This window comes from Vidua macroura, chromosome 5, assembly GCF_024509145.1.
Source record: "Vidua macroura isolate BioBank_ID:100142 chromosome 5, ASM2450914v1, whole genome shotgun sequence".
Classification (NCBI taxonomy): domain Eukaryota; kingdom Metazoa; phylum Chordata; class Aves; order Passeriformes; family Viduidae; genus Vidua; species Vidua macroura.
In genome coordinates, this window is record NC_071575.1 from 49,773,862 (window position 1) to 49,795,176 (window position 21,315).

The 21,315-nt window shown below is 40.5% G+C and overlaps 2 protein-coding genes across 2 annotated transcripts in view; one reads left to right on the top strand and one right to left on the bottom strand.

Annotated features, from left to right (window-relative positions):
• CFTR (CF transmembrane conductance regulator) overlaps window positions 1–11,189 on the top strand; it is an 85,472-nt gene extending 74,283 nt beyond the window's left edge. Inside the window, exons 24-27 of the mRNA XM_053978158.1 lie at window positions 5,671–5,760; window positions 8,149–8,321; window positions 8,653–8,758; window positions 10,226–11,189. Coding sequence (XP_053834133.1) covers window positions 5,671–5,760; window positions 8,149–8,321; window positions 8,653–8,758; window positions 10,226–10,432 — 576 coding nt within the window. The 3' untranslated portion in view covers window positions 10,433–11,189. The remainder of the gene's footprint in view (window positions 1–5,670; window positions 5,761–8,148; window positions 8,322–8,652; window positions 8,759–10,225) is intronic.
• Window positions 11,190–16,605: 5,416 nt separating this feature from the next.
• CTTNBP2 (cortactin binding protein 2) overlaps window positions 16,606–21,315 on the bottom strand; it is a 73,508-nt gene continuing 68,798 nt past the window's right edge. Inside the window, 3 exon segments of the mRNA XM_053978318.1 lie at window positions 16,606–18,046; window positions 18,048–18,190; window positions 19,883–19,984. Of these exon segments, the coding sequence (XP_053834293.1) occupies window positions 17,881–18,046; window positions 18,048–18,190; window positions 19,883–19,984 (411 nt within the window). The 3' untranslated portion in view covers window positions 16,606–17,880.

Consider the following 21,315-nt stretch of genomic DNA (forward strand, 5'->3'; position numbering starts at 1 on the left):
ACCACTTCTGTCCTTTCTTCAACATTTTCATATCTATCAATTCCTTTAAACTTTTATTTCTTTATTACAGCTGGTTCAGTTCTGCAGAGTGATTGTTGCTTGCGAGTATGAAAAAAAGTCCCCCATTCAGATCAAGGCAGCTGCGCAGTGAATTGCATGTGCAGCTGCTTGTATTTAGTTTGGAGGACAGGTATGTTATACAGCTGTCTTCTGAAGCATGGCTGTATAGTATGAAGGATGCTTATACCAGAAAGGTATGTCTGCACTGGAAAATTTTCCTGTACAGCCAAGTATAAATTTCTGTATTGGAAGGGGCTTCCTTATCTCTCCCATAATCATCTTTTTGCTCTCAGCCTTTTGCCCTTTGGGATGGGGTTGCCCACCAGAATTGCTGTCTTCCATCTCCAGCTCTCCTTGGGAATGCATGGACTGAGAAGAAATCTTAATGCTTGGTAACAAGTAGTCTCATTGTCCCAGTGAAAATATGAGGGATAATTCTCATAGCTGAGCACTCACTATAGAGTCACTAATGGTATAGAAAATATCATTCTGCAGCCATCAGCACAATGCAAGAGATATTTATTACATGAGCATATAACTTGCCCTTCTGCTAGTGAGGTGCATTGTTAGTTTATTGTTAAAATTACACATTTAATTCACATTTGGAAGTCCCTGATACATGGGTCAATGCCAAATAATCCCAGCCCTCCATTCTCTGTAAGGTCATGAGAGTTGCCAGCCTGTTTGCATGCTTCAGCTCACAGCACTTGTCCCAAAGCCTTGGCAAAGTACTGCACATTATGCCTCAAAAGTTCCCACATTCAGAACAAAATGAAGTTTTCAGCAGCACTTTCCCAGCAGGAAAGAGAAATTGCATATGCCACCCTGCCTTTCCCAACAGAACAAAGGGAGCCTTTTGTTCTTTGCCATTCACCTAAAGCTTCAGAATGGAAAAAAAAGTTGCCTTTCCTTTCCTGGGAAGCTCTCCTACAGCAACACCTGGATATTCACTGTCTCCAGGAGAGGCTTCGCCAACAAAAGGAGAATGGAGCTCTACCTGAGGACGCTTCCTCCTGAAAACTTCCCAACACTCTCCTTCTCTTCCTTAACCCTAAGTTTCCCAAATTAGTAGAAAAGAACTGCTTTTCCGCTGTGGGAACCTCACTAATGCACAATCACATAGCACACAGAGTCCTAAGACTCTGCTGTCTGCTCCATGCAGGCTGTGCTGGAATGACCTGCCCGGTGGTCAGGGATCACACCGAGCAGAAGCAAAGGTAAACCTCTTGTTTCTTTCAGTATCTCAAATCTGGCTGTCATGCCTTGTAGAGGTGTGAAGGGTTAAATCATATAAAACATATTTCCTGAAGCACCCACAAGGAAGTTCCTTGCTGTAGCTCACACGGCTGCGCTGCTGAAGCACAGCCTGCCCAACACTGCTCCTACAGGCTGTTTGTCATTCTCCCAAAAACAATTGCTCCACTGACACCAGGCTGTACTTTTGTACCCATTATCTCTTCTTCCTGGACAGGCCTTTCTGATGATTCTTCTGCAGGTATTTGCCCACTACATTTCCAGAGTGAGGATTTCCAGCTGCATTTGGTTTCAATACACTAAGGCTTTCTTGCATGGGTCCTCAGGCAGATTGCATCCTGAAGTATTTAATGGAGTCAGATTGAGGACATGCCTTCAGAAATTTGTCTTTAATGGAGAACAGGAGACAAGCAGTCGATTTCCAGTTAAAACAAGTGATGAGAGACCTGAGACCCATGAGGTGCTGCTAGCTCTGAGAAAGGGGCTGACTTCTGATGTTTTATTTAATGTTATTCCATGCATCCTAGTGGATCTCACACCGTTTTCTACATGTAAATACTCCATACAGAGTTAAAATCAAGCTTAACATGGAGAACAAGTTTTCTAGAGTTTGCAGGACTGCCACCTGACAAAAAAAAAAAAAAAAAAAAAAAAAAAAAAAAAAAAAAAAAAAAAAAGTTTTGCTCCTTTATTTTACTGAAGAAGTGAAATTTGGCAACTTTTATCTTTGTAGTTCCAGTTTTTCAGCAGCTATCACATTCTATTCATTGTATCTGTCGGTATCTGCCTGTCTGTCTCCAGCACTATTTATCATTCCTTCAGGCCTGCTTACTTTTGGAGGTCATGGCTGCTTTGTGGTGTGCCAGCACACTCCTGCCCGGTGCGCTGCCGAGCGGGGCCACTTCCCAAGGCGCTCCCACAGAGGGTCCTGCCGTGCCTGGGCTCCTGCAGGGCACTGGGATGAGTCAGCATCGCCACAGCTGGGAGCGTCTGCTGCATCAGACCCGTGCACAGAGCACCTGGGCACGTTAATTAACATCCCCACGTGCTCATGCTCATTTCGGGCCGTATACAGGCTGTTTTCTACATCATGGGTTCAGTGTTGCCAGGGACGCAGCACTTATATTTACCAGTAAGCTCTATGGGAAGCAGATGTTTTGGTGTCTTCAAGGGAGAATGTTACAGAACTGGTCCCAGAAACCTTTCAGGTTTTTATTGTTTCTATGCTCTTATTCTTATGTCAATGTAAAGTCCCTAAAGGACACTTATGAAAACAAGTCCTCTAACTTTGCATCTAGTGCCAAAGCATTCACACAGTAACTTGATTTTACTTCGTGTTGATATTGCTGCTATAACACAGACAAAGCAGAGGAGACTACATGAAGGCCATGCTGTTGTCTCTCGTAACTTCTCTGTGCATGGAGCTGCTGCCTGGTTCCAGCTGATGTTACATTTGTCCTCCAGCCCTGGGGCATGTGGGAAGAATGGTCCATGGGTCTTGCTGAGGACCTGCACACAAGTTGCAGCAGCAGCTACTCACAGCCAGGATACTCTTACTCCTTATCAGCCTCTTGTCAGCTGATCCTTAACTCTTCTGTAAGCATTTAGTTAGGTACTCTGGGGTCTTGATTCTCCACATAACACATAAATTGTTTAGGAAGCTTATTGCCACACACACCAATACACAGAGGCTGTATCCACTAATGGGGATTAATGCCCTTCAGAAGGGTTGATTTGCAATATTTGGGGTGGTCAGAACATAAACACGACCATATTTATGTTTCTGAATGTTTTGCTTGTGGGTGGATGTCAGGTCTAAGAAACTTTGTTGTATAATCACACCCACTGTCATCCTGTGGGAATTTGAACAAGTGACCGAGAAAGAAATTATTCCAGATTTGCTGTCAGTCTACCCAGCCATCCATCCACTCTTCCAATGCTCTCCTTCATTCTACTTCTTCCATATTTATGAACAATGTAAGTCCTTCATATTCACTTTTGGGTGTTTTCATTTCACTTTCAAGTTTTTAAGAATGTGGAGAGATTTTTTTCTGCTTCTCTTCAAGCAGACCCTTAACTGCCCAGGTGACTCATATGGTATTTACTTAACTGAACCCTATATGGTTTCTAACGAGCTGGGAGGAAGGAGGTGTTGAAATGGAGCGAGAAGTACCAGAATTCAGGACAATGAAATATTTACTTTATGGGGATGAAAAACAAAACCCTGCATTTGGGAATAGCTTGCTTTTAGTGCCCTGCTTCTTGAAAGCACAGTTATTAGAAATAGCAGCAGCTTCGGAGGAAGGTTGTACCCCTTATTGCTCTGCCTGGTGCACTTCAGCAGGAATGTTATTCAGCCCTATCTCCTTTAAAACTGGTTTGTTGAGTTAACTATTCTTTACCACTGAGAAATGAAAACACGCATTCTATTAGTTAAATGTGTGGGGCTCACAGTGTGACACTGTTTCCACAGTATTGCTGTTTCCACCACACCCACTCCTTGGAAGAACCTAATCCTGCTGCAAATATGTCACCCCACTCACGCCACCTAACCAGAGCAGGGCATGGGAAAAGGACTGCTGTACTTCACCTGAGCTCACACTGTTATTAGCAATAACAATTATAAGAAAGGCTCTACTCTTTCCCCCTTGTCTCTACAAAAATTATTTCAGTGATTAACTTTAAACTGTAGTTCTGTGTGTTTTAGTGTGGTTCTGCAGCTCTTTCAGTGTGTTGTTTGCCATGTGTTGAAGGTATCATTGCACTTAAATCCACCCCATTGAGTGCACAGCACCTCAGTGCAGCTGCTTTTCTCCTCTGGTTTCTTGAATTAGTTATTTCCTTCTCTTTTACACCAAATACGTTGGCAGTGGCATGCATATCTTAATCTAGCAAATTAATTAATTAATTTTCCTCTGCAATGTTTATACTTTTAATTAATGATAATTAAATGATGAATGTAAATGTGTATATAAATCACTTTGAAATCTGATGAAAGAATGCCAAGTTCCCAGGTTGGGTCAGATAGAAATTGTGGTACACAGGCCAAACTCTGGGAGAGCACTTGCTAAGCGTATTCTCTCTGTTATTTTCTGCTGGTACAGGTAGTCCTTTGCTGCTTTTGGTAGTGTTTGACTACCAAGACTCCAGGAATGTACATGGCTGTGAATCACTGGGATTTCAACACATTTTCTCTAAATAAATACTTTGTTGAGAAAGACGGGAGAAAATAATTGTCTCAGTTTTTTCCTCTTGGTATTTGTTGCATACGTACACAGAAAGAGCAAGCAAATGGTAATATTTCTCAACAACTTAAATTCTCAGCTCAAATTTAAATTATTTGAGAGCAAGTTCTCCCTGTTACAAACATCGGGTGTACCTTACGGCATAGAAAAAACAATTTCTTAAATGTGGTACAGCTTCAGTGTCCCTTGAAGAATCTAATTTCTCTCAGAATCCGCCCTATGTAAAAAGAGATTCAACAAATATTTAATTTTGTCTGAGTCACTGCTTCTTGAGCTACAAAACGTGTATCTAAGGTATGATGGCCTAAATCTGCTTACCTGAACTGATGGGGAAAGCAGAATGGAGTGGTAAACTTCAGCTGGAGAAGGGCGTGTTCTCAGTGCCAGGAAATGTGCATCCTCCTCATCTCCAGCAGCGGCAGGTGGGCGCGGGGCATAGCAGGGAGCCAGCACAGCCCGCAGTGTCCGGCGGGGAAAACGCTCACAGAGCGGGCTGGTGCTGCAGTGGCTCTGCCACAGTTCAGTCATGTGACAGTGGGAGAGGGAAAGAGCATCTTTAGAGATGGGACTGGGACATGGTGAAATGCCAGGGAACAGCATGATGCTGAGATGTGTGTTTGGCTACAGTTTATTAGAAAAAGAAACTCCTTGATGAAAAACAACTTAGGACAATGTCCCTGAATTTTGACAAATAAGAATAGTTTTTTCTCTCTAAGCAAAATTGTGGAAACACACACTTTAGGTTGACAATTTTCTTTTGGTATGTTTGAATATGTTTCACATAGTCAAGAATCAAAAACAGTTTTAAAATGTTTATTTCAAAATGAAAATACAGGAAATGTTTGATTCTAAAAACTGCTGAAATCTGGGGTTTGCTGGTCTTCAGACAAGTTTGGCTAAGATTTTCTTAAGATAATTGCCAAAATCTTAATATATAAGCATTTTCAAAATCATTTTTTGGAACAATATTAAAAAAAAATAACCTGCAGTTAGCTCTCTCTGATAATTGCAGAACATTATTCTTTTGTCTGTAATCTTCACAACTTCCAATGCTTTATACAATGTTTCAGGTTATCTATCTACCTGTGTCTGTATGTCTTTTTTCTTGCAGAAAGTGTTCATATTTTCTGGAAGTTTTCGGATGAATTTGGATCCTTATGGGCAGTGGAATGATGAAGAAATATGGAAAGTTGCAGAGGAGGTAAAGCTGTTCAGTGTTATTTGTCTCCCTCTGGTGATGTGGTTACAGCAGGGTGCAGTGTAGGTCTAATGTCTGTCATATTTCACATTTATGTAGAATCTTAGGGGACAAGTGCAGAGGAAAGGTCATGCTGTGATACCAACCATATCTATTATGTTTTATATAAATAGTTATTTCAATTATCAGAACAATGGGAAGCCAGCTGAGAGGAGCTCTCTCTGACAAGGCATTCAGGCTTTTGCTCTACTTGTATCATGGAGCTTCCTCTGCCATGGAAAGTAAGAGTCATGGAATGCTAGAATTTTGAACCTGAAGGTCTTCTAATATTTTGTTGAGGTTTCCACAACATTTTTTTTCCAATTCCCAAGCTTAGCTGCCAGATTCTGTTTCCATGTTGCACTGGTGCCACACATTGCAGTTGTCAGGTGCTGCCTCTTGGCTGTGACAGGGCTTCATGGGTTGCAGCAGTGTCCGTAATGCCCAGGAAAAGTCAGGTGAGCATTACAGGAGGGAAAGGGCCGCAGCCTAGAAAGTGGGTACCTTTTTCCAAGGTACAGATGACCTAATTAATACAGACTTAACCATACATTGGTGCTACTTTCCTTCATTACAAGTCTCAAGTATCAAAAAATGCTTACAGGTGTGAGACTTAATCTGAAAGCTTCCTCCTTTCCCATCCAGGAGGTTAACTCTGTCTCTGCTTGCTTTCTTGGGTTTTTATAATTTCTTCTCTATATTTGGAAAAGAGGAAAGTAGACACATTCTGTGAGTAATTTACTGTCAAATGAAAATATCATAACATTTTTGTTTAGATGGTGTGACAGCTTTTCAGACAGCCCTAGCGGAGGCAACATTGTGCTCAGTGCTGTTTCTCTGCTTCTCTGAGGCTCATAAAGAAATTTAGTGTGGATCAATATCCTCTTTCTTGAGGAAGATAAGCTCTCCTGCTTTGGAGGATTGTTTCTAGTGTGTGTTTGAATTGAGCTTGGGATTTTAAAGAGCTAAACCTCTTTTACAATGGCGTGAAAAAAATTTTATTTTAAAGTGTTTATCATTAAGGAGTTGGGCAAACCTGTATTTGATATTGAGGTTTTCATTGCATAGGCAAGAATGCAAAGCAAATAAAAAAAGAAAGAGCTGTAATGCTTTTTACTAGGAGTGATTGGATTGTTTACCAAGTTCATGCTCTTGAAGTCTGGCTCGGCAGTGAGTCAGTTTAACTTTGGGAGCACGGCACAGAAATGAGCTGTCAGCTTATTCCAGACCCATGTTGACTGCTGAGGATTTAGAGGATCCTCCTGAAATCAGAATCAGCTTTTTACACTCCTTGCAATCAACTGCAGAGAACAAGGCCTTGTCTGATGTTGCATTTTTTATTGCCCCTATATTTCAGCACCTGAACCTGTCAGACTTGTGTTGACTTGTGAGCTTAAGTCTTACTCCTGCAGACAGCTTCTGAACCCTATGGGTACATGGAGAGACCTTGTGCAGTTTTAAGAAGAAAGCACTTTTCCATCCATTGAATGCAAAATTTCATTAAGGACACAATTTGTGTTCAAAAGAGAATGAGGAACAAAACACTGGGCTTAATTTGCATAAAAATTAAAGCACAAGCTCTTCAGAAGCACAACACATATACCCATACACCACAGTTTAATACTGTTTCCATGCAAAGTGAAAACACTTTGTAGGAATTCCATTTTTTTGTTTTCCCTGGAATGCAAATTAGTTGCTATCAGTAATAGTTTAAAAATCCAAGGGAGGTGGCCTTTATAAGTTCCTGGAGTTTCATTACATTTTTATAGTATTTTATAGAGCCATGCAACTCACATATATTTTCTAGTTTTCATATTTTGTAAAAATGTCTCTTGAAACTCTGCTGATAAGGCCAAGGACCACAGTTGGTTTGGATCTGTGGAAGATGGAAAGCTTTGCTTGGAGGTATAAATCTCCCAAAGAGAGTAAACAGGAGCACTGGAAGAAACAGTCAGAAAACATCTTCTGGGCTGGACTCTGATTTCTGGTCCAAAGGCAGCAGCTTCACTTGGCATGGGCACCCCTCTAAACACTTTGTCACAAATGCCAGAGGGAAACCCCTCATGCCTTTAGTATAACCAAAGTGCACAAGACCTTTGGGGCAGCAAAAGGAGCACCTGAAAACACTGTCAGAGCTGTAGAGACAGCGGCCATGGTGACTGGGGTTATTTTCTCTATTGCTATAATGTAGTATATAAAATTTGGTCATTTATTTTTAAACTCCTAGTAACCAAAGAGGCCTGTTTTCCTTTCAAAAATCACTTTCTGTAGCATTTACAATGATGTAAATGATTACCACAGTCAGCAGTAATTATGTCTTGACAATCTTTTGTGTCCTTTTTTCTCCGGCAGGTTGGGCTGAAGTCTGTAATAGAGCAATTTCCAGGCAAGCTTGATTTTGTTCTTGTGGATGGAGGCTGTGTCCTCAGTCATGGCCACAAACAGCTGATGTGCCTTGCCCGGTCAGTGCTCAGCAAAGCTAAAATCCTGCTGCTCGATGAACCAAGTGCTCACCTGGACCCTGTGTATGTTTCGTTCATTTGTTGTTTTCTAATATGGAATAAGAAAACCCATGAGGCAGCACCATCTAAAGAGATCTTTTGTAACTTGTCTGGCCTATTACTAAGCCTGATTTTAGTAATGTGTGTTGGTAATTCTGTGCAGGGGCTCAGGGAAGCCTGCTTACAGCCTTTATTCTATGGCTCATAGATACTTTGACAGCAGAGATGCAGCTGAGGCACCGCAGAGCTGTGTCCCTGCATGGAATCTCTACAACCCACAGCCAGGCTGCTACACGTGTTTTATGGGCCTGTGCAGTTATGGGTATGCATATTGCATTGTTTGTTTGCCTTTCAGAACTTCCCAAGTGATCAGGAAGACCCTGAAGCATGCGTTTGCCAACTGCACGGTGATACTCTCCGAGCATAGGCTGGAGGCGATGCTGGAATGCCAGAGATTTTTGGTGAGCATTTCTCATAGGCTCACTTACTGCTGTCTCACCACATTTGATGAACACGCAAAACACACCAAGTGGAAGTGATGTTTTCTGGATTGATGGAGGTCGTTCAGGGGAGTTGAGCAACTTACCCACTGGCAGAACTACAGCAGGCTCCCGTTTGCTCCTTCACCTGATCTCTGACAGACATCTGAATACAGATGAGTTGGGTCATGTTCTGGGGGAGCAAGAAGGAAAGTTTCGACCAGAAGGAAAGTTGTGTAGGTTATCCAGCTGCTGATCCAGGTGCCTTATATTTTTGATTGGCTCAGGAGATTCAGAAAAATCTCAGCATCTCACAGAGTTTTACAATTGCAAATGCAGAATCAGCTGCACTTGAGCAATAGGAGGCTGCCTGGGGAAGAGGAGTTTCCTAGCATGTGATGATCAGAATTGCTGATTTCTTTCAACAAGCCATGTAAATATTCCTTTCATGTGTAATCAAGGGGACAAATTACTGGAGTCCTGGGGTATTTCCTTTGTTACATAAAAATGGTTAGTAAAGAAAAAGAAAGTTATGTAAATGGTTCTTAAAAATTAGGTTCTTCTTTCTGTATTTTTTCACTCTTCTATGGGTGGGCATCTAAATTTTATTAGCAGAGTGTAACATAGTTTTCGATGTCTATTTGATTGGGTGCATTAGCACAGCAGGAGGAACAGTGCCTGGAGTTAAAGCAGGCTAGTCAGTAGGCAGGTTGTACATCCTTTTGGATGTGCTACTCCTGGGTATGTGCTGGACTCAGCCTTGCTCCCAGCTGCTGTGGCAGCAGAGCCCTAGCAGGCAGGCAGCCTCAGCCCTGAAAAGGCTTCCCACCCTCCAGACCATATTTTAGCAACAGAGATGCTAAAATTCTCTCCTGTCAGACCTGTGCCCTTACCAGAGATGTGCTGACAATGCAGTGCCAGCGAAGGAGCCTGATTTTTCCTTGGCTCCTGTCTGACAGGGAGACTGCACAACCCTACAGGGCAAACTTCTTGTCTCCTTCAAACAGAGGTGAGCAGTGCTTCCTTGTTTGGTGAGAAGAAAGCAAAGAAAGGCTGGCACTTTGCTGGCAGCTTTCTCTCTCTGCTTGTGATAGAAAAATTAACGCTTTCTTAACTGGGCGGTCTAGCAGTGCCAGGGAAATGCCAAGGTACTGGGAGTCTTCAACAAAGGGACTCAGAGATAAAACCAAGTCACAAGGAAAAACCAGCCAGTGCAGCAGCACTTTGTAATTTGGGCAATAGGCACCTTTTCCACATGTTCAAATTTTAATGCATGTTTTTGTGGTTTTAATTAGAAACTGCAGACTAGAAATTAGAAATTGTAAATTGGGCTTTTTCTGTTAGAAGATGTTTGCCATGTCTTCATGTCTCTTCCCTGCTCCATTAGTTGCATTAGCTGAATTCTGTCAGCACCACCACTGCTCTTCTGACAGAGTGATGTTTCTCCAGGTAATCGAGGACAATAGATTGAGGCAGTACGAATCCATTCAGAAGCTGCTGAACGAGAAGAGCTCCTTCAGGCAGGCCATCAGTCATGCTGAGCGCCTTAAGCTACTGCCAGCACACCACAGAAACTCCAGCAAACGTAAACCCCGACCCCAAATCACTGCCTTGCAGGAGGAGACAGAGGAAGAAGTGCAGGAGACCAGACTGTGAGATGCTGTGTAAAGACCCTCTTTGTGGAGTGAATGGTCAGCAGTGCCCCATGATGCCAGAACCAGCACTTCTGGACCTGCCCCAGCCATGCACAAATTCAGCCTTCCAGGAGGTGTTTACTGAAGCGACCACATGAGCATGTGGGAATTGCTTCCCTTCTGTGGTTAATCATGTGCAAGTTAGTGCATTCTTTGAGGTTTTGCCACTTAGAGTGGTGAAACCAGATTTCCTTTGAAAAGCTGCTCTGATTGGATACAAACCAGATGGCGAGCAGAAGTAACCTGCCTAGGCTGACATTGTTTCAGAAAACTTTTAGAAATGTTCTTGCTGGGGTGAGAGGACTAGACAGCAGGAAGAATGTGAAAAGAATAATCAAATCTGGGTGGAAAATAGAAAAATCAGTATGTAAAAAACTTCTGTGGATTCACTTCCTGCAACTGAATTAAGGGACAATATCAGCAAGCCACAGAGAAAACTTCCTTCTCTTTGTTTTCCATGCAGCAACTGTAATTTCAGCATAGCAGGAAAGGCCAAATGCCACGTGCATAGGTGAAAATGAAGGAAGAGAGGATATTGTCTTGGAAGCCAATCAACATCTGTTATGTCTCCACAGTTAAGAGAGAATTGGTATTTCCTCTTAAAATCTAGGAGACTGTTAACCTGACCCTGCACACACTCACAATTGGATGAGTGCAGACTGACATCAGTATCTAGCAAAAGGTAGGACTCCTGGCAGTGAACCTGCAATGTGCTTAGGTCTGGCGTCTTTATATGCTTTTTACTTTGGCCTAACAAAAATAAAAAAAAAAAAGAAAAAAAAAAAAAAGAAAAAAAAAACCAAAAAAACCCCAAACCTCTCCAATGTAGACTTTAATAATGAAATTAATTTTTATACTCTTCTGGTTTGCAGTTTTACTATGGAACTGAATGTTCTCTAGGATATTTTATTTATTTTAATATTGTTGCAAACTTTTGCTAAGGAAATTATGTATTTTAAGAGTGATTGCATACTATACAGAAAAATATATTTGTACAAAAAGTTTTATATTTGGATTGTTGCAGGGATATTTTGCTACTAGACTTTGATGTCTCATTATGCTAGAGCTGTTGAAAACGAGGGCAGCCCCAGAGTCTGGCCAGGTACTGTCCAATGCTGTCTTTGTGCACTAAAGTATTCCAGTGATATATACAGGTGTTTCAGACTATTTTTTTCTTTAAATAAATTTTTAAAAAGAGAAACTGCCTGTATGACACACTAAAGCCCCTCCTGCCCCCCTTAATGGGGCAGGCACGGTGGACAGATTCTGCTGCTTCCACTTCGGTGACTGCTGCCTATCAAGAACATGGCCATCATTTTCGTAGCCGCTCTCTCCCTCCCGAAGGCGGCGGCTGGAAAGGCCTGCGGGGCTGCCCGGGCCGGCCGGGCGGCACTAGGTGGTGCTGCGGGCCTCAAGCGCTGCGGCGCGGGCTGCGCTCGGCCCGGGCTCCCCCAGCGCCCGGCCCTGCAGCTGCGAAGAGCAGCGCAGGCAAGGCTTGGACTAAACTCCTTCGGGAGTCCTGGAGCAGCACCGGCCTGCGCTGCCTCCGGCTGGGCGCTGGTGCTGCTCAAGGCGCCGCTGGGTCCGGCTGAGCCCGCAGGCACCGGGGCTCACTCTGGAGCTGCTCACTCTGCGTCACACTGGCTTCCCTCCAGCTCTGTCCCCCATTGCATACTTTCTGGCCTTCATTACACATTTCCTTTGCAAATATTTTTTGGCAGTTTTTTTCCCGCCCTGTCCTTCATACTGTACTTTTATGCTTGCCTATCTTCTAGCACTTACCTGGCTCTCTTTGCTTTCTTTCTGTGGGGGACACCTTGCGCCGCCTGATTTTCTGCACAAAGCGATGCCTCATGCTCACAGAGCACTTTGGATAACCTTGGGTCTCAATTTTGCCATGTCAGTGTTTCTTTGCCACTAAACTCTGCTTGATTTTTAACAATGGAAAACCAACTGTGTATTGAAGTAGTATCACTTTTGAATCCCATCTCCACTCCTCTTATCCCCTCAAACTGTTCACCTCACACTGTTTGTCCCTTTTCTGACATAGTCAGCTCTCCATTTGTACAAGTCTTTACAGAGTACGTGGCCAAGGCTGGCTGGAAGGCCAGGGCTGCTGAAGTGTGGCCAAGTCCAAGGAGGCGTGCCAAGGGTCGCTCTTTTTCAGGATATTACTCAGAGTTACAGCAGACACACCAAGTGGGGGAGTTTATAATCTAAATAAACAAGACGATCAGAAAGATCAGCAGAAAAGAATGACTGTCATTAGAACTAGTGCATGCTTCAGAACTTGCGAAAGTGTTCATGTTTTGTGTCGTTGTCAGAGTTAGAAGGTGGTAGGTAAGCTGGATTCAGCAGACGAGGACACATTTCAGGAAAGAAAAAGATAAATACAGCAGGAGCATGTAGCAGATGGGACATATGGAAGTAGCTGATACAAATACTCAGGAGGAGGAATTTGAAGGAAAAAGTAAATCAGTTGACTGATTGCCTCCACCCTGGGCTACAACACTCACTGAAACAGCTTCTGCCACCAGTGCCCAGCTACCACCATCACACTGCCAGTCCCAAAGAGCCCAGCAAGATGCTGTCCTCTCAGGTCAACTGAGAGAAGAGTGTGTTATTTCTTTCAGTTCCAAACCACTGCTTCAGCTCCTCTGGAGTTCAGGCTGGAAGAGGAGGTAAGTTAGTACCAGCCTCCATGAGGAGGATGACACAGCCTCTCCTTCCCAACACAGGTTGAGAAGAGCACACTACCTTCTAGAGTAAGTGTTCTTGTACTTTCTGTCAGAGGGTGACAGCTCCCAGGGATTTTGCCTGAAACTAATCTGGAAAGTTGCATGTGCTGTTCATGATGGAAAATGGAGCACAAGAGGGAAGGGAGAAAACAAAAAAGAAGCAAATGAGGCCATAACCAGTGGAAGAACAAACAATGACCTTCATAAGCACAGGCTGAGCATTACTTAAGGGAATTTTTCTTCTCATGTGCTTTGCTTTGCATGCATTTGATTAAAAAGAACAAATATAAAAAGTACTCTTACCAGAGCACTTTGTCATTAAAACCACCTATGGGTCTGTACAATGTGGGTCTGTACAACATACAGCCAAAGAGAAGAGCATGCTGACTTTAATACTATATGTGGAGATTTAATTTTGCAGCCTGCTAAGAAGAAACCAAAGAAAATTGAAGAGATTTTGTAGCTGTCCTTATGTACAGTGGAGAAGGGTGGCCACACTGCTAGTACAGCACTAAGAAGCCTTTGGAGAGCAAATGCTAAGCTAGGATAGCCTAAACAAACTTGAACTGTGCATACTTATCCATTTTCATAAATCTTATATACAAAATAACTACACATTAGCAGGAACTGCTCAGTATCTCACTGGAGTCAAACAAACCTGCTATTCCAACAAACAAGTTTGTTTTCACAGTTGCTTAACTGGTGTCTTACCAGCTGTGCTTTATTCATTAAATATCCATTTCCAAAGTCTTTCTTAAAATCCACCTCCTCCAGTTCCACAAGCCTCAAATCTCTCAGGCTGTTACATCAGAGCTGCTGAACACCTGATGGCATCTACACTTTTTGAATTCTATCTACCCTGTTTAAGCAACAGGCTTAAGTTATTTCTTAGTAACTTTAGGCCTTTTAAAGCATTTTCCTGTATTAATTCTAAATTGGTGTTAATTGCTGGAGGTAATTTCAGAATTACATAATTTGTTTCATTTTATTTACCAAAAAATATTCTGGTGATTATTTTTTTCCTCATTTTTCTATTATAGATTTGGTATTTTAAGTCTATAGTTACACTTGGCTGTGATTTAACATTTGGAAAAAAACCCACACCGCTTTAGAACTGACGTACAATTGTTCATTAATGGACCATTAGTTGCTGTCTAAAAACATCTTGCAAATTAAGCAATACAATGCAATACAGTAATACGTTTCCTTTACAAACCCCCATGTTCTCTAAAACCAATTTCCTGTTCCTAGGATAAACAATATTTATACGAAGTTCATTCCCCAGGGCTCACTTCAACCTCAAAATACAACCCTTGTAAAATGCAGCCAGAAGTTTCTGAGTGATACTACAGCCCAGTACCACCATACCTTGTGCTCCCTTAACGTCACTTCTTCAAGTTTCTTGAAGAACAGCTCACTTAGTGATTCTCAAGTCTCTTAACTATAGTTTGATCACCATAAACATCACTTTAGCCAGAGTTACAACCAAGAAAGCGATCCTTCATCCTTTCTCCAAGCATCTTACACCACCGGAGGCTGTTTTGCTTCTCCAGTTCTATTGGAAAGCTGGAGGGTTTTGGATGTATTTTGTAAATCACTTAAGCTGTATTACAGGAAGAGATGTGCCTCAGGCCTCCTGGTTTTGCTGTTGCTGATGAATGTTGCTTGCTTTGTTGAATGATGGAGAAGGTTTCTTCATGGTTTTAATTTTGGAGTTCATGCTCAGCAACCCAAAATAAAAGGCAAATATTGTCTGATGGATTCAGACATTCACTTAAGGAACACAGTCCATATTCTTGTCAAGAAATAAGAACCATAGGAGAGATGCTGAAAGGTTTTATTTTCAGGAGTGCCTTGAAGTGAAGAGCTGGAATGTTTAGTACTTACCAGAGTTGATGGATGAGAAGTATTTTTCATGTTTCTCTAGTTGAAGACACTGACATGTGTTTAAAGAATGTAGTGTAGTCAGATGAGGGATAAATTAAGTCTTTCACTGCTCCAGTGGCCTGTCAGATGGATTCAACCATAGAAGCTTCCCTATACTTTCTGAGATACCCCTCCATGGAGATGGGGTCTCTCTCTTCACTTACCTCTTTCAGTTATGGGGTAATAGCTGGGAGCAGATGCAGCATGGATGGGCATGGCCCAGCACAGCACACTCCAATCCTCTCTGCTTGAGATACAGGAAGCAAGGAAGAGAAAGGATTTTGCCCATTACAAACCCAAAGTGAGAGTAGCTGGTATGACAATTCACTTATGAGTGCTGTTTGTAGCATCACAGGAATAACCTGAAGACACAGTGAAGCCCTGAGCTCATGAACAGAACCTGGCCTTGCTTCAGCACAACCTAACACAAACCAAGTGATAAGCCAGCAGAGAAGTCAGCACGTCCACAAGCAAATTGTGTTTATGGTTTTGTGGTGTTCACTCTTTGAGGGCAGGATCTGCTGCAGCCTAACAAGAGAGATTAGCTCTTAGTGCAGAAGAGAACCACCAATTAGGAGATCTGCAAGATACTGTGAGATTAAAGCTGCATGGAGATCACTGTGTTGAACTGACAGACAAACAAAATGATAGCAGACAGAAGTCAAAAAGGTAAAAGATGCAGATGGAGAGTTTAGGACAGCAGGCTGTAAAGGAAGGATAATGAGGGCATTGAAAGGCAATGCTAAATTTAGCAAGAGACCTAACTTCCACACCATGACCAAAGTTACTCTCTCCTCTGCAGATTTTCATGCACAGTACAGTACTGATTAGTTTTTACTCTCATAGACAATATGCAGTTTTAAAATATGCCTCAAAGCATGCTTTAGAACACTGCCCAGTATCTTCCCACACAGAAGCACACTGTTAACTCTTGATCTAAACCAGGTGTAACATTTTAAATGCAGAACAAACTTGGCTTAGAAGGATGTCAGGATTTTTCTTAAATAAAATTGTTTTTACAAATTCTTATGTTGAAATTTATGTGATCCTTGCAGATAGTGTCTTACACTTGTGTTCCTCCTTGGCCATGAAATCCCTACCTGAGCTTCTCACACAAGCTACCACACTGCTGCTCACTGCTTCAGCCCATCAGGGATCCTACTTGCTCTGACCTGCAGTGCTTTGCAGCTGACTCATTCTGCTAAGAACCACCAGCAAAAGCAGCATCCATATTTCAGCATAAAAATGAATAAAAAAAAATAAAATTAAAAATCAGTTTCTAGAGAAATGACCTATATTTGGTTCCACATTACTAGCACAGCAAATAGAAGTCTTAGGGAAACAGCAATTGCCTAAAAACAAGGTACTTTCTAAATATATTGTGCAGGAAATTATTTCAGAAATAAGCTTCTAATATTCAATATCTATAGAGCCAACACACACACACAAACTAAGAGAAAGAAAGACAATATGCCATACAAAGATTTTATTGACATGAATCTGGGGTAACTGTTTTATATACAAAGGCAAAGTGTTAGGAAAAAGTTAATCCTTTCCTCCTCCAGGCTTATTTTGAGAAAAATGCTCTTTTAGATATTAGAGGCATATCACTGTCCAAATTCCCCAAACCATCTCCCATTAACCCAGCAAAAGTCATCCAAATCTGATCTCAAGAAAAATCTGCACTTTCCCCTGCCTAACAGGTGAGCTAGCTCAACAGTGCGCATTTCCACATTCCTGCAATTCACAAGGATGTAACTGCAACTATTGTAGAAAGAGGCTGGGGAAATATGCCCTGCATAGAAACTTTCTTCATGGGAACACGATCTACCTCAGTGGTGGAGAGAAAAATGACAAAGAGTTAATTTTAACTGCAACTCCAAGTATCATTTTATAGCAATTACATCTTAAATCCACAACAGAAATTGATAATTACATAGTAACTCATTGCTACTACATTATCTTGGATAATACTGTAGTTAAGCTTTTGCTCAAACTTCTTTTCAGTAAAATCTGTTTCTGTAAAACACTGTTATTTCTTGGATGCTTTTAAAACACTAATGAAGCATATAAAAGTTTTTACAGTATACAAGAAAAACAAAGTTGATAAATGATCACATTTTCTTCGATTCTATCAAAGAGTAAGAGTCTGAGAAAAATAACTTTTGTTGCATTTTAATTTCTCAATCTCTTTCCTTTTTTAAGAGATAAAAGTTATAAAGGAAATTAATTACATTTTAGATGAAGAGAAGCTTGAGAAAAACAAAATCACAATTCAGCAGGCAGATGATGATGATGAAATCAAAGTATTTAATATGGCTTGTAGCTGAAAGTAATTGATCTGCAATTCCAAACATTTCAGTTATTGCCACATTCACTAATTTTTCATTAAGTGAAGATAAAATGTCTTTAAAATGCATGAACAATAGCTTTAAGCCATTGTTGTATATATTGTGCAACTCATTTGAATGCAGGTTAACATGTGAACTTAATAGAATATATTTATGTACAGTATATACACAAAGAGAATCCTGTGGTAGGTGCCCCTGAATATTATCATTTAAATAAGTAATTTTCATATTAAAAGAAGAAAAAAAAAACAACCATCTATGAAGGAGGCAAAATGCCCATTTCTGAACTTTAAATCAATATCATTTCCAGCTGATGTACATAGAAATAAAACTGTGGTCCTGTACAAACTTTACATTACAGGGTAACAGTTTGTTTTTAAAAAATATTTACATATTTAAGTACTTGGTTCTTTGCAATAGAGATTATATGAACACAAAAAATTGTAAGATAGGCAGGTTAATTTATTGGATTTTTCCATTTGTTCTTTTTTGTGCAAATTCCAAATCTCTCTTTTTGTGTTATTATCTGCCTCTATTTGCCTTGTATTACTGCTGCTGCTTTTTTTTAGTATTCTGAGAAGGCTGGGTGACTTTGCTTCTAGGAACAGGAAGAAAAGATTTAACTCTTGAAACACCCAACTCTGTCTTTGATTTACTGTTGCTGCTTTCCACAGTTCGACTGCTGCTGAGAGGACGCATTCCATCCTAAAAAAAAAAAAAAAAAAAAATTTAAAAAAAAAATAGTGTATAAATAAGTATCACTGTTTGACATGGTTGGGTTGTGTTCCCTTCATTTTGGCCAACATCTCCCCAGAATTTTTTTTTTTTATTCTGTATGAAAGCTTTTGATCAAGTTTTTCACAAACCTCCCAAGTAGCTAAGCTTGTCTACTTGCAAGTCAATATAGAAATGCCTTCTCCTTGTTAGCGGGAATTTTTAAAGAAAAAAATTACTAGGAGAAATGTACAGTAGGAACTGGTAGGTCATCTGACTTAGCCAATTATCCAGGCATCACTACTATGTGAAGCTCTGATTTGGGATGCCTGAATATGTGTTTAGAGAAATATTCAAAAGGAGTACACCTACTTGTGGATCTGCAAGGTTAAAATTATTTCTTTTAGTGGAGACTGTTCTATAGATTTTAACCAATTTACAGAAAATAGTCTAACTTTCTGAATATTTGGATATGAAGAAATATGAATGCAAGGCTGTCAACTCATCTGAGCCTGAAACTGGCTCAGCTGGTCAGAGCATGGTGCTGATTACAGCAAGGTTGTGGTTTCAGTCCTCGTATGGGTCATTCACTCAAAAGTTGGACTTGAAGATCCTTGTAGGTCCCTTCCAATTCAGAATATTTGGTGGTCTGTGAAAGTCAGCTCTTTTAATGCTAAGGTGTGTTAGTTAATCCAGTTTCAGGGATTTCACTGTATGGTGAAAATGGTGTCTCTAGAAAACAATTTACTGCAGTCAGATAAAACATCAGGATTGGCCTCCAAAAGACCTATATCAAAGGAACACAGAAGGCCTGGTAAGGGAACACAGACCACAGACCCTGGCTAAGATTAACTGAGCCCAGAAACTCTCTTGATGTTCACAAACACAAAGAGCAAAAAAGAAAAGGGAAGAAGATGTAACAACAGAGAAAACATAATTTCCCAAATAATGAAAACTAGGCAGGACATAATTTCATCTCTGTATTTAGTAGGGATGGTAGCATCCACAAACAATAATAAAAATTTCTGAAACAAAGACAGTAGTAGACTTACTATATCTTCCAAAAATATTCAGCTTATCTTCCCACTCTGAAACTACTCTGAAGTTACTGAAGTTTATTTACATATATAACATAGCAAGATGACTGTATATTTCAGCGAATAGTTAGGTCAAAAGTAAGAACTGAATACCTCTAAAAAAATGCTATTCTTCACTTTGGTAATATCATGTCTTTTCAATATTTTTGCCCCTGAGAGCTTTGACATCAGAGCAACCAGTAATTTTACATCAAGAATTTTAGAAGTGGTGCTTTTCCAAACTTACTGAGTGACATTAATTGAAATGAAACAACAAACCCAGATTTTATTTCTCTTCATATCTGATGGAAATAACTTGTAGTGTCAATGTAATGTCAAAAATACTTGGCCTAGGGAGATGGCTTTATGTAGAAAGCCAAAACTGAAAGCATCATTGTTTTAATAAATCTTTAGCTTCTAAATAAATCTTTAGCTTCTAAGTCACATGAAAGGATCTTGGAATAGTAGTCTAGCAACTTTCTTAAGAATTATGACAGTATTTTCTTGTAATAAACAGGGCACTAATTCTTAGGATCCAATCAGAAATTCAGACTTGGAGAAACTGAAGACACCTTTCCTATCCTACCATAAAACTAATATCACCTACCTTTTGTGCTGTTGTTTTATTTGGGTTAGTACTACTTGCTGATAATACAGGAATGTTCTGGGAGTTACTGAACATCAGTAACTCATCCTTAGAATCTGCAATCTAAAGAAAGATAAGGAAATGGTGATTTTTTTTTTTTAGTTATTCACAGAGATTATGTTTACATTTGCCAATTTTTGGAGGCTTGATTTTATTTTCATGGTTTCTGTACAATGCAATGCAGAACATGTAAATATCCAAAGAACAATTAAAATATCTCTTCTTTACTCTTAAGTGCATTTTTAGAAAATGGGAGGTGGAGATTTCATATAAACTACAATCAGAGGAAGATTAAACATGCATTTCCAGAGTGATACTTTTCAGTGGAGCTTAAGGGCAGTATCCCATCAAATTTAACCAGCCTCAGGAACATCAGAGAAAGGAATGATTGTTTTCCCTTTCTCCTGCCATGTTTCTTCCCTTTTTTTCTATTTTTCCTGACTAGAAAATAACAGACAGAGCCTGCTCAAGATACTGTCCTCACTGAAAACTAGGTATTTTATCCTGAGGCAAGCTGATCCAATTCAATTCTGCAACTACAAAAGTATTCAATCCCAACCCAGTGAAGGCAGCAGGAATATATTCGAGTGAAAGGGCGAATTAAAGAGCAGAAGTACTTATTCTGTTGTCAGCCTGAAATTACACCACTCAAAGAAAGCATGCAACAGCACCCTTACTTCTGCAAGGCTCTATTAGGCAGCTGGGGAATTAACAACAGAAATTCCAGCCAAGGATGGTTCCACCCATGGTGAGGAAACTGAACAAAAGACTTGACATCTATCTCCTTCCTTATCTAACCCATATTTCCTTGAATTGTCATCAACAAGCAATTATACTTTGCATGTTATTAAACACAATTTTAAGTTGGTTACCATTTCTTTAAGCACATCCCATTCTTTTAAGGATAGCTACAATAAATCCCTGCTAACTGACTAGTGATTAGCTTGCCAGCTTGGTGCATGTGACTCATACATGTACTGTAAATACTTTAAGAAAAACAACACAAAACAAAGCACTATAATAAAGGGTTTCAATAAATAGGTTGAAAAATCTTTCCAAACACAGTATTTCTTTTTTTTAATAAAAATTTGTTTGTCTTCTAAGAATAAACAGAATACTTAATAAAGCAAAACTAATGGAACTGCTGTTCAGGGAAATCCTAGAGGATGTCATGCACAGCCTAACTGGACAATAGCCTAAGACCGACTCTATCCATGTTTCAAAAGCTATGGAACAGCTGCTCCAGTGTGAACATAGCCTGCTGTCACATCCATCCACATCAGCTATGCTAAGAGGAAAGATGAAAAAGAATAAATAGCTTCAGCCACAGGGAAAGCTGCATGGTATCAGTATAAAAAGAAAAATGAGAGAGACGCACAGCTCCACACTCTGCC